Source organism: Peromyscus eremicus, chromosome 11 (genome assembly GCF_949786415.1).
Source record: "Peromyscus eremicus chromosome 11, PerEre_H2_v1, whole genome shotgun sequence".
Classification (NCBI taxonomy): Eukaryota; Metazoa; Chordata; class Mammalia; order Rodentia; family Cricetidae; genus Peromyscus; species Peromyscus eremicus.
The window spans coordinates 69,470,998-69,485,029 of NC_081427.1; the positions used below are offsets into that span (position 1 = coordinate 69,470,998).

Sequence of the window (14,032 nt, forward strand, 5' to 3'; positions counted from 1 at the left end):
GCAGCTGCAGCACCAAGGCAGTCCCGCAGGCCGCTGCAGTGGGGCCGAGAACGCGGGGCGACGCTGCCCTGCTCCGGGGTGCCACTGCAGAGGCTGGGGGTGATGCGTGGGAAGCCCAGGACCGCCCCCACCCGGGCAGCGGGAGCAGCTCACTCGCCACCGGAGCCCAGAGCGAGGCCCAGCCAGTTGGAGGCCGACTACGGTGCCTGCCAAGGGCTAAAAAGCTCCTTGCCGGGGGTGTGGCCTCGCCGGGGGTGGGCGGGGCGCCTAGGCTGGCTGAGCCGGGTGGCGGAGCGCAGTGGCCGCGTGCAGGACCCTGCGCGCTGCGGAGAAGGTGGAACCCGCGGCTCCTTGCTGGCGCGGCTGTCCGCACCCTTGCCGGCACCCCTGCCACCTCGGCTGCACGGCGTGCCCAAACCTCGAGACTTTGTGAGCAGGTAACGAAGTTGACCCAGATCGGGCTGGAGGTGAAGAGGGTAGAAGGGAGTTGATGGGGCACGTGGAGAACGTGGTGGCCAGGCATCCGGAGCCAAAATTCATCAAACCTTTGGAGTGACTTGGGAGGTAGCCTTACCTCTCCAAAGCCTGCTGCTGCCTTCCAAACCCTTTAAAGTCTTGGTAGCCAGATAGATCTTCCAGCCTCCTCTTGGAGGTGTTCCTTCTTAGTGAGCTAGAAGGGAGTTTATGCTCTTGCGGATACTACAGAAGACTTAGCAAATCCGGAGATCCTGCTGTTCGTTCACGCACTGGTTTGGCGGCAGATTGCACTTTTGATACTGGGGAAAGGGGTTGTTAATAGGATTTTTCTTTAAACAATTCTAAATCCCCGTCATGTTTTGTACGGTTCTTTGCTCTTTGAAGAGAGCAGAGAAAGTTACCAGAGCTTAACTAATGAAGGGCGGAGCACTTTGAGGGGACAGGAAAAGTGGATAATGACTGGGTGTGGCCTTACCAGCCACCGAAATCACCCCTACTTTTAACATCGAGTCCCTATGCGCATTCCCCGAGCCCTAGCTAGCTGCATCTATTTAGGATTCAGAAATTCCCTTGAGAAGTTGACTAACCTTCAAAAATTACAGAGACTCACGGGACAGCATTATAAAGGATAATTAGGAAAATGCTTACTAATAAAGTCCTAACAGACTTTCCTGGAGGGGGAGGTGTATTCTTCCTACACTCCTAAAGTCTCTGGTGGGAGTGCGAGCAGGTTGCTGCCCCTTTGAGTATTTTGTTAATCTCATCTAAGTAGAAGTTACTCAATTGTGCAATTGGGACCATTCTTAGCACTAAATGATGTGTGACAAACAGAATACTATATTTTTTAAAAAGTCTGATTTAAGCCAGGCGGCAGTGGCACACGCCTTTAATCCCAGCACTCTGGAGGCAGAGGCAGGTGGATCTCTGTGAGTTCGAGGCCAGCCTGGTCTACAGAGCGAGCTCCAGGACGGGCTCCAAAGCTACAGAGAAACCCCGTCTCAAAACAAACAAACAAACAAACAAATCCTCAAGAATCTGAGGAAGCTATTACCTGTACACAAATACTTGTAATATAAGGCAACATGAATGCAAAAATCGGGTGCTCCGTGGGAGTGGCTGGGAGGGGCTGTGAACAGGTGCGCTGGCCTGGAAGGAGCCGTTCTCAGCCGAGAAACACGGTGCCCTGTACTGTCCGTGTTTTCCCGCAGAAGGAGCCGCCAGGTAAATGGCACAGAACCATTACTTGGCCATGAGCTCAGCAATAATTCGCCGATAATCAATTGGCTTGTGCCAGGCTACAGTCCCCAACGGTTCTCTTTTTCTGCTTTTCAGCATGGCTCTGCTTCTCATCTTTGTTAGGTTTATGCCTGGATGTTACCGAATGAGGCAGGACTTCTTCAACTGGTCTTTCTGGCCTATTTCCTGCTCTTACTCCACACCATCCACCTGTCTCTGACGGTTTCTGTGAAACATATTTTGCCTGTTTCCCTTACTTGACTGTGAACTCCGTCAGAGCAGAGGTGTTATTTTGTCCCTCTTTATTCCCAACACAGAGGGTGGTTTGGCATAGAGGGTACTCCATGAAGACTCCACGGATGATGGAAGACCCTCCCTGGGGGACACACAAGAACCACCAGTCGCTTGGTGAGAGGAGAGGCAGAAGTTAAGGCCTAAGCTCTGTTAAAAGAAGAGAATGGCACATGAGGATTGTAAAGATTTGCCTTCTATTAAAATGACTAGAGAGTGAATTGAAACCAGGAACCTGAACGTAGGGAGTCTGGTCTGTTGGGAAGGTCAGATGGGAAATGCTAAGTCCTGAGCTAAAGCAGAAGGGAAGGAAGGGAACATCAGGGGAATCAGAGCTAGTGAGCTTCTCCTGCCAGTGAGCGGAGGACACAGCCCAGTGGAGTGAGCAAGTCATTCAGAGACACTGTGGCCTGGGTTCCATTGCCTCCCCTGGCTTCCTGCAACTTGGACATTCAGTCATCTGGTTAACCGTGTAAGGCAGTGTATGAGGGGAGGACAGCACCTTTACATCACAGTCATAACTCAGGACAGTTTAGACCTAGGAGGAACTGCAGGGATTGGCTCAGGCTCTTCCAGGAGATTGTATTTGGAGTTGATGAGGATAGACTTGCGTCTCTTGAACAACGCTTGTTTTCAGACCTCTTGGAACAGTTTCTGAATGGAAGAGGCAGTGCTGCTTTGTTGATGTTGTATTTTAAAATTCAGATTTTGGGGGCCTGGAGAGATGGCTTGGCAGTGAAGAGCTCGTGCTACTCTTGTAGAGGACCTGCGTTCAGTTGCTAGCTCCCACACCAAGTGGCTCACAGCCACCAGTAAAGAGAACCTGAGTTCCGTTGCTAGCTCCCACACCAAGTGGCTCACAGCCACCAGTAACTCCAGCAGACCTCCACAGACACCTACAATCATGTACACATACTCACACACATTTCAAATAAAATCTTAAAATTCAGAACCTTTTGCAGTTACTAACGTCCCTCGTTGATCTACATCTCTGGGATTAAAAAGGTTGTCAATTAGTTTAGACGTGTGCTTCCAGACGTAAAATAAATAGGACATTGAAAGGATTTCCTGAGGCCTAGTCTATTCCTGCCTTTGATAGGAACTGATTGAGACTATCAAATAACCTTTTAGAGCTGTTTAACTCTTCTATAAAATGGAAGATTTAATCTGCTGTGATTCTTAGTTTGGCCAGGGAGCTGAGTGAGACCTTGGAGAGAGAGAGATCACTTATAGTAAATACAGATGCCAAAATATTTGAAATGAATGGACGTTTTGAAGGAAGAATTGGGTGACTAATGTTTTAGTGCTCTTTGCTCAGTACCTGTCAAAATGCTCAATGCTAGTTGAGTAAATTACTCAGTTAAATTGGGCCGTTCTAAACAGATTTGGATAACAGGGAAATAGAGAAAACAAAATGTCTTTATTCAAGAAGTTTGGAAGCTGGGCCTGACCTCTTGTCTACTTTAGATGCTGAAGCAGAAAGATTATGAATTCAAGGCTTGCCTGGGCTGTAGAAAGGTCTCAAGTCCAGTGTGCCTCAAAAATTAAATATGTAAATCAATAAAAATTAGAAGGCTAGGGCTGAAGATTTGTAGCTAGAGTTTTCCTGCCCGGCCCACAGTCAGGACAAATCTCTGACACCCGCCAGTCCCACAGCCACTCAGACCCAACCAAGTAAACACAGAGACTTATATTTCTTACAAACTGTATGGCCGTGGCAGGCTTCTTGCTAACTGTTCTTATATCTTAAATTAATCCATTTCTATAAATCTATACCTTGCCATGTGGTTCGTGGCTTACCAGCATCTTCACATGCTGTTTGTCATTGTGGCAGCTGGCAGTGTCTCTGACTCAGCCTTCCACTTCCCAGCTTTATTCTCCTCCTTGTCCCGCCTATACTTCCTGCCTGTCCACTGGCCAATCAGTGATTTATTTATTGACCAATCAGCAACACACTTGACATACAGACCATCCCACAGCAATGATTAGTGGATGGTTGCCAGTTCATGAAAGCCCTGAGTTCAATCCCTGGTATCAGAGCAACACTTTCCCCTGAAAAACTTTGACAGGTTGGAAAAAAAAAAAAGGATCAATGTATTGGATAAACCAAGTAAAGGATTTAAGTGACTCATTATGCCTAGGTGTCACTTGTGAACTTAGTTCCTGGTTACAGGGGAAGAAGTGAATTAACAGCCCAAGTATTCTGTGTATGGGAGCTGTACCATGTCTGGATCAACAAACTGAAGAGAACAGTATGTAGGATGTCTAGTAATGAAGGTGTTTCAAGAGCTAGGATTGGATTTTCCTCAGGTCACATTTTTGTTTTGTTTTTTGAGACAGGGTTACTCTGTAGTTTTGGTGCCTGTCCTGGATCTCACTCTGTAGCCCAGGCTGGCCTTGAACTCACAAAGATCTGCCTAGCTCTGCCTCCCAAGTGCTGGGATTAAAGGTGTAAGGCGTGAGCCGCCGCCGCTGCCTGGCAGCAGGTCACATTTACTGCTATCAATTTATGCCCAGTGACTGCAAGATAAAATAGGAAGTTGGAGGCTGCAAAGTGTATTTCTTGGGGGATATTCTATTCAACTGTGTTAGCTGAGATACTCTCTCAGAGTGAATTTTCCAAACTTGTTTCCAGGGCCCAACTCCAAAGATATTGGCTTATTAGGTTTGAGAACCAATTATTCCCCAGGATTCAATATGATTTACATGTCTCTCAGTTAATTCCTGTTATCAGACAAGTTTGGCAAACTTAATCTTAATTAAAGATTAAGAATGACTCTTAACCTTTAATTAGTAACAGATCCTAGACTGGAATGTAGGACATTCTTGGCCATGCCTGTTGGCCCTGGGGCTGCTTCATAGAGTAAAGGTGTGACCCTCTTACTCAGCAGTTGTCATACTTGAAATACCAGCTTTTTGTCGACTCAGCATGTTTCAGTGAATCAGCAATTGGAATGAGGCCATTTGGATATTTTACCTCTTTTTTTATGGTAGACAGATGGAATGAACTTCAATATTAAGATGAATTTCATGAGTGGACTTTGTTTTTAAGGTAACTTGTATATGAGAAGAGTTAATTCCCAAAAGTAGAACTCCAACCAGCAAAATAGAAAAATGATGAAAATATATGTATCATTCAAGTCTGCAGCCCTGTAAAAAAAAAAGTATATCACCATTTTGTAATCTATAATGGAAGAAAGATCTAGACAATTTGGTGAAACTGATTAGCATCCTATACTAAGCAAGACAGACCAATAGTAACTAACTCAGGAACCATCCTGACTGCCACCAAGAGAGAGATTAAATGTACTCTGTTGTGATACAATGAGAAAAAGTGTATTTCTTAAACATCCTGGTGGGAAAGTCAGTCCGAAGTCTGAGAAAGCCTCTAGTCTACCTGTTCATTGGACATAGTGGTCAGAGGAGTGCATTAACGACTTATGTATGTGATCTTTCACACCAGAACATGGGAGGCTGTTGCTAATTTTGAGTTGTGCTCAGCTGCAGAGGTGTCTCTGGGAACGTGTGGTAGAAAGACCGTAGGCCCTGCTCAAGACCAGCTACATCAGAACATCAGTGTTTGCTTGTACCTTCATGTTCTGATGATGAGCGCTCTACAGGACAGCGACCTAGTCTTTCCCATAAATAAATGGTAAGGAAAACAGAACAGAGGAAGCTTTACAGTTGGGAAGAAATGTAAGAGACACATCATTCCAACTGCCATGTGAAGTTTTTGTCGGGACAAAAGAACTATAAACTCACTTAGGTGGTGAGGAAGTTTGGGTGCTGACTACATAAAAGATGATAATAAAGGACTAACAATTTTGCATGTGATATTATGTGGGTTTAAAATTTTTAATTAGCTCACAAATTGGCACGTTACCTTATAGTATTTTTATACATACTTAGTTTTGGTTGGTCGTTCAAGCCCCTCTCCTGCTCGCCACCCCCAAACTCATCACCCCCTCTCCTCCCCCTCCCAGTATTCCGCGTGTGTTCTTCCATCTCATCCTCTCCCTTAAGGCTCCCTTCTTCCCTCGTGGGACCCTGTCCAGTTTTCTGACCTGACTACTTACTGTCACATAAATACACATACATCGAAAATCAGAAGCCATGATCTGCACATGAGAGTTAGACAGTATTGATCTTTTCAATCCTGGGCTGCCTCAGTTAATAGACGCATTTTCCAGTGCTATACATTTCCCTCAAATTTTATAATTTTATTTCTCTTTGTGGCTGAATATATTTCCATTGTGCGTATGTACTGCATTTTCATTATCCAATGTGGATGGACAGCAGGCTCTTGATGGACATTTGGGCTAATTCTGTGTTCTTGCTACTGTGAATAGACATGGCATAAGTATGGATGTGCAAGTGTCTCTGTGATAGTTCTTTGGGTGTGTGTCTAGCAGGCTGTAACTGGTGCATACCATAGTTCTTTTGAGAGATCTCCATACTGATTTCCACAGTGGTTTCGTTGTATTGGGTTTTTTTTTCTCTAGTTCTCAGAGAATATATGTAATGAAGAGTTTTGAATAACCTGAGTCACAGGACTGGGAGAGCATAAAAAAGGAATTAGTCATATATTGATAACTATTGAAGCGGGATGGTCGGTAGGTACATGGGAGTCAATTGATCTGTCTGCCCTGCTGGTGTGTATGTACATAGTACCGGAAAAGTCAGTTGAAGTAAAAAGACCACAGTTGTGCTTTGCAATGCCGGTAACAGGATTATATAATCATTTCTTAATGTTCAGGCGCTCATGTAGGAAAATGTCAAGTATGTAGATGGCAGATGTATAATGATGAATTTACAAAGTGTATAATGTACAATTGTTACTGAAAGTGTTTTTGGCATCAGCCATTACAGTCAGTCAAAGGCTGTGCTGATTGAGTGATTCACAGAAGAGAGGAAACAGTATCTCACCACTGATTGGATTTTTCTGTGTGTAGCTAGAGCCCTAGACATATGAGATCATTAACATTGACAGCCACAGAGCCTCGAAAAGTGCAGTAATATGGTACTGCTTATTCCCTGTAAATGAACTCACAGGTTGATCTACAGCGTCCTGTGTTGTAGATGTGTGACAGTTCACAGTCATTTCATTAACACTGTTTAAAAACAAAAGTCACTGAGGATAATTAATAAAATTTCAGGCCTCAGAGGTGGGCCTTGTGGACATGCTTAGCCATGTTTTGACTGAACTACTAAAGGATCCTCTCAGTAGTCTCAACGTGTGTTCTGTATGATAGTCATCTAGAAAGATTTTCAGACCACTCTTACCTAATCCCCATGCCAAGTAATCTTGATTGATGGTTTCAGTGACTGACAACCTTTCCCATGCATCAGAACTACCCAGAGTCCTTCTTAGAATACAAACTCCAAACCGCAGCCTCCCCCTAGAGGTGTGATTACCTCCCTCTCACCTCCCTCTTGTTCCTCTCCTTCTGGCTCTTCTCTCCCTCCCTTTTCTTTGTCTTCCTAGGACCCCACAGTTTTCGGTTTCAACAGTTACCTAAAGGAGGCCGCGGTCTACGGCACTGCTCAGAAACTGTTGCTCTGGATTTCTCAGCTACCCAAGTCCTTAGAAAGTGACTGCTAGGGTTGAAAATTGTGTTTATGTTGGCTCCATGATGAAGGAAGCTTAGATTTCCAGGCTTTTGGACCAGGTTATCCTATTATATATAATCAGAATATACAAAGAAGTAGCTAGTCCCTTGTTTATTTTTGGAGGCCTTCCCTTATCATTAATATCACAAAACCAAGAGGACTGACATTAATAGTCTTTGCCGCCTGACAAGAGACCTGGTTTGAAGTCGGCATCTGTGTGAGATACTATTGCGTTACTATTGCGTTAGGCAGGCAGAAGTGAAAGTTCCTCCGTTCTTCTGCGGTTAAGAGGTCAAATCACTCCCCCGGCACCCAGGGTTAAATGCTAGTCACTGTTATATCAGCAGTAAGACAGTGGCAGGAATATACATTTTCATAGTCACCACCGCTGAACATGGAATTCCACAGAAAGAGCCACCCCAGTTCTCATGCTGTAGGGCAGGGTCCCCTAAACTTCTCCCGCTCATTGACCCCTGTTTACCTGAGAAATTTTACACAACCCCAGGTGTAGAGGTGTGTAAACATATGTACACATATTATAACTTACTGGAAATCATAAATTCATACAACCCCAGGTATATAGGTATGTAAACATATGTATACATATTACACAGTTACTGGTAATCATAAATTCATTTTGAAACACTTACTTGGCATACATATATTTTTACCATTCATTAAGAATGAAACAAATAGCCGGGCGGTGGTGGCGCACGCCTTTAATCCCAACACTTGGGAGGCAGAGGCAGGCGGATCTCTGTGAGTTCGAGGCCACCCTGGGCTACCAAGTGAGTCCCAGGAAAGGCGCAAAGCTACACAGAGAAACCCTGTCTCGAAAAACCAAAAAAAAAAAAAAAAAAAAAAAGAATGAAACAAATATGACTTACTATAAATTGGGTGTGGTTGCGTGAAGAACTAAATTTTGCTGAGTATTTGATATTGCAGGACGTAAAGCATCTTCAGAGATTTTCAGAGTTTTCCTGTAGTTTAATTTTATAATCAGTGCTTAAGAACTGTTTTACACATGGAAAACAAACTGGCAGAAATGTTTTAGAGCCTTTTCTGAAATTATTGGAAATTCTGTCTTAATCCCAAGCCTAGACCCATTAAACAAGGTTTTTTTTGTTTGTTTGTTTGGTTGGTTGGTTGGTTGATTGGTTGGGTTTTTTTTTTTTTTTTTTTTTTTTGGTTTATCGAGACAGGGTTTCTCTGTATAGCTTTGCACCTTTCCTGGATCTCACTCTGTAGACCAGGCTGGCCTCGAACTCACAGAGATCCGCCTGGCTCTGCCTCCCAAGTGCTGGGATTACAGGCGTGCGCCACCACCGCCCGGCTGAACAAGTTTTTATGAAACTCAAGTCAGCAGTTCAAAGATCAGTTTTTAAAATCAAACTTCATAGCAATGCCATCTACTGTTTTTTGATGCATGCTGAAGAATGACTCGGAAAAAAGTAGAAGTCTTTGTAAAATATTGAAAGTATTTGTCTTTATAGAAGTAGAAAAGCAAAAGACTCACTGCAGTTTATAACACACAGTAGTTCTGAGTCTGAGCCGAGGTGTCCCAGGCAGTGACTGACTGCATTGTGTGGTGGGAGGGCCTGCAGGATGCCCAGCGTGTGGTTTTCCTTCAGTGTGGTGATAGTTTGCTTGTACTCTAACAAACAGAATTTGCCTGAAGGCCAGAGGACAGAGCCGCCACTAGATTAAACACAGAGGTCAGACAGTGGTGGCACACACCTTTAATCCTGTCACTCATCTCATGCCTTTGCTCCTTGTATTTGGGAGGCACTCGCCATTAATCCCAGCACTAAGAAGGTTGAGACAGGAAATGATATGGCTGGGTGGAGAAAGGTATATAAGGCGGGAGGAGACAGGAACACAAGCCCTTTTGGCTGAGGACTCCGGCGTTCAGTCTGAGGATTCATGGAGACAGGATCTTCCCTTTTGGCTGAGGAGTTGGCGAGGTGAGAAGTGGCTGTGGCTTGTTTCCTCTGATCTTTCAGCATTGACCCCAATACCTGGCTCCAGGTTTTTATGGTAAGACTAATTAGGACTTGTGCCACACTTCAGTAACAAGGCTGCAGTGATAACCCTGCAGGCGAGGGCTCATTACATACTACGTTTTTAATAAATTTTTGGTTGTTCATTCAGAAATCTTTTATTATTGCCAAGTTTTTTGGACACCCACAGTTCTACAATCCCATACAAGATCATAACCCACAGTTTAAGAGTCTGGCCTTTGCATGGTAGTGGTACATGTCTCTCACCTCAGTGCTGGGGAATGGAGAAAAGTAGATCATTGAGACTTATAGACTAGCCAGTCTCAAGCTCAGGTTCTGTGAAAGATCTTGTTTCAAATAAGGTAGAGAAGCAGTTAAGTGAGATGTCCAGTGGTGATGTCAACCTCCTTCTCCACACATGCCTTCTTAGGAGAATGCAACACGCACACACACACACACACACACACACACACACACACACACACTCCTTCTCTTCCTCCTCCTCCTCTTTATCTGAGATCCTGTTATCAAGCCATAGAGAGGGGGGGAATTCTGTCAGTTGGCTGAGTATTTCAGGCAGCATCTCAAAGAAGACAGAGTCAGCTCTGTCCTGAGGACCTGGGTGAAGGAGTGCCTTTCATCTTCATCTCTACATAGTGATGGCATGTTAACAGTTTACTGTCTTGATCACATTTCTTTTTAATTAAATTTTTTTTCATACAATATACTCTAATGACACTTTCTTCTCCTCCAGCTCCTGCTAGATCCTCTCCACACACCCAACTCCACGCCCTTTCTTTCTCTCTCTCTCTCTCTCTTTTTCGAGACAGGGTTTCACTACGCAGTCCTTGCTGTCTTGGATCTCACTCTGTAGACCAGGCTGGCCTGGAACTCACAGGGATCTGCCTGACTCTGCCTCCCAAGTGCTGGGATTAAAGACGCACTGGCCTGGCTCTCTCTCTCTCTCTCTCTTTAAAGAAAACAAAAACAAGAAGCACACACACAAAACCCTTCACAAAAACAGAAACCAAATATGCAAGCAAAAACCAGTTAAACACATTCCACAAAGCAATATGAAACAAATATTCTTTAAAAAAAAATATATTACCATTGAGTTCATTTAGTGTTGTCCAGCTACTCCTGGGCATGGAGCCCAGGAGTATTTGTTGGTAATGTATCTAGTGAGACTCCATTGGAGAAAACTAATTTTTCCTTTGCAAGCATGTATCAAATGTATTGTGTCAACGAGTTCCTGGTTAGGCTCCCCCCCCCCCCCCCATCTACTTGGTTTCTTTGTTACGAGTGAAGCTTGTGTCTTCTTCCCTCTCTCCGTGCTGGGACCCTGTCTAGTTTGAACCTGTGCAGGCCCTGTGTGTGCTGCTACAGTCTCTCTGAGTTCATATTTTCATCAGTCCTGTTGTGCCTGAAAAACACTTTTTCCTTGGAGTCATCCATCCCCGTGGGCTCTTCTGGTCTTTCTGCTTACTCTTCTATATAAAGGCTGGAGTCTTACATTTTGCTTTAAAATGCTTGTTTTCTCTGGTGTGTGATTCAGGAAGTCTTACCGTTTAACCCTGTCTTCCAGGGATTGTCCACACTCCTGCTGCAGTCGGTTCCGATGGCTGGTAATAAAGGAAGAGGACGTTCTACCTACACCTTTAATATTGAGGCTGTCGGCTTCAGCCGCGGGGATAAGTTGCCTGATGTTGTGCTGAAGCCCCCGCCGCTGTTCCCTGTAAGTTGCTGACAGCTCAGTTTTCATAATGTATTTCTGCGTGGTTTCGGGGTTTGGGGCTTGAATACGTGGTTCTATCATGATATCCTCATGTCTAAGAATAAAAGACCATGTGGCCTCTACCTTGTTCTCAAACAACTGGTTATTTTCAGAATCTGCCTGAATTTTCAGACTGATTTCTTAAAATACAGAGAACAGAACTATATATACCTTTCTACAAACAAGTACTGTGTGAACTAAGAATTATTTGAAATCCTTGTGTCTTCTACTGATGTTATTAATGTACTCTAATTACCAAAATAATATTTTAAGTAGCTTTATGATGTCCCCTGATGTACCCAGTGATTTTCTTCATATTTTATATTTATAGAAAATAGTTTTGCTCCTTATACCACTTTTGTCTCATTCAAGTTTATTGCTGTTGATTAATTGTTTTATCTCAGTCACTTCGGATTTTGTTAATTTTTCAGAACAGAAACATTTCTGCTACATTAGGGATTGCTTCTAAACTTATGGACATAAAGCTGATGTTTCAATTGAAAACAGTAGCTTACGTTTCCGGATGGGTATATGCTGCTGCTCAAAGCTGATCATGGATGCAAGGTCCTCTGAATTAATTCCCTGCATTCACCGTTGCTATTTCAGATGGAGAAGTCCTTTGTTGAAGGACTTGTGGCCGTAGAGAACCCTGGACAGACGAATCCTTGTTCTAGACACTCACATAAAGAAATTGTACTTTTTTTAAAAATTATATATTTTGGATGTTTTGAGAATTTTGTGCAGGAATACTGTACTTAAATAATTTTCACTCCTCCAACTCCTCTCATGTCCTCCTCACTCCCTCTCAAACGCACGACCTTTTTTATAATTATTGTTATTACATATGTACACTTTATATGTGCAGTAATGTGTATATAAAATGTATACCCCCACACACAGCCTACTGGGTCTGTTTAGTGTTGCTCGTGTGTACATGTGTTGGGCCTGAATGTGAGACATTAGACAACGTCGCGGGGGACTTGTTTTTGGAGAAAACCTTTCCCCTCTCTGCAGCAATTGGTTGACTGTAGCTCTTTATCTAGAGCCGGGGGCGGGGCTTTGGAATTCCCCCTCCACCTGGGCACGTTACTGCTGTTGTCATTATGCAGATCTGTTGTGACAGCCATACTTGTGATTTCAGGGATCAACTTCTATGTGTGCAGAAGACACTGTCTCACTTCAGGTGTTCAGCTCTTCTGCCCCTGGCATCGTTCCACGCTTTTGTGATGGCCTCTGAGGCTGGGTGTAGGGGTTGTGTTCTTGATGTACCAAAAGGGCACCCCACCGTCTCTTATGCTGCATTTTGACCAGTTGTGGGTCTTTGTAAGCACCTCTGTGGGCTGCAGAAAGAAGCTTCTGTGTGTGAGGAGAGCTACATTTACCTGTGGGTATAAGGATAATTGTAATTAGAATACAGTTAGGAATTGTATTTGTCTAGGGAACTGGTAGTAGTAGGTTTTCCCTGGGGTCTAGAACCTCTTCAGCCATGAGTAGCTGGCTGGGTTTGCAGTATCAGGGATGAATCTCCTTCTATTGAGTGGGCCTTACATCCAGGTGGACAGCTGTTGACTACCCCCAAGTTAAAAGTGCCACGATTGCACTCTGGGGATACTCTGCCACTGGGCCAGTCATTGTTGCTCATAGACTCCAGCTCCACAGGAGCAAACCCACAGGGAGGGGGCTTCCAGGTGGTGTCTTCAGCACCTTAAAGCTCTGGGAGGCAGTGGCTATTCCCTGTGGGAGGCAGTGAGGGGCAGTGGCGATAGCCTGTGGGAGGCAGTGAGGGGCAGTGGCGATAGCCTGTGGGAGGCAGTGAAGGGCAGTGGCTATAGCCTGTGGGAGGCAGTGAGGGGCAGTGGCAATAGCCTGTATTGTTTTTGGAGTGTCTTGGACACCCTGACCAGTGACTCAACCCACACATGACACTGGAATTTTTTTAGGCTAGTGCTCTTGTGGGGAGCATTATTATCCTGCATACTGTAACTCTGTTTAAACTATATATATGAACACACATATATACAAGCTTATAAATAATGTTCCCTATGGCTTTTGTACACATCCTTGGTGTGATTTATCTCTCCTTCCTCCCTCTCCCTCTGTAGTACCTTCCTTCTCCTACCTACATCCTCAGGATGTAAGTTCTGTTGCCTAGTACACAGTAGTTGTTCAAGAAATAGTTTTGAATGCCTAAGTAGATTCAGAACCCACCTTTGGAAATATACTGTATCTGTACCCTCTCCAACCATATGCATCTTTACCATGTATGCTGGGAGCCCACTTCCTAATGAATATACACATATGATCATATATTCATACAGCACATGCATATAAATATTGTATGTGTGGAATCTTTTTCCTACCTCTAAAATGAGAGTAAAGAAGGAAATGGGCTAAAAAGTTAGATTATAGAAGTTCAACATCTTTATTATTTTATGTCCTTTAAAATTTTTAGACACAGTTTTACATTGCAGCCTGTGCTGTCCTGGAACTCACTCTATAGCCCAGGATGGCCCTGAGTTAGAAGCCTTGAGTTGGGAGCCATAGCCTCCCAAGTGCTGAGATTACAGGAGTAGGCAACCTTACCTGTCTGGAAGCTCAGTAGCTTTTGAGTTGATTGTCAAGTTTGGTACTCATGAGGCATAGT

The 14,032-nt window shown here is 44.1% G+C and overlaps 1 protein-coding gene across 1 annotated transcript in view; it reads left to right on the top strand.

Moving 5' to 3' along the window:
* Window positions 1-298: 298 nt before the first annotated feature.
* The window catches only part of Polr3g (RNA polymerase III subunit G), a 33,205-nt gene continuing 19,471 nt past the window's right edge, over window positions 299-14,032 (top strand). Inside the window, exons 1-2 of the mRNA XM_059276238.1 lie at window positions 299-437; window positions 11,200-11,349. Of these exons, the coding sequence (XP_059132221.1) occupies window positions 11,233-11,349 (117 nt within the window). The 5' untranslated portion in view covers window positions 299-437; window positions 11,200-11,232. The remainder of the gene's footprint in view (window positions 438-11,199; window positions 11,350-14,032) is intronic.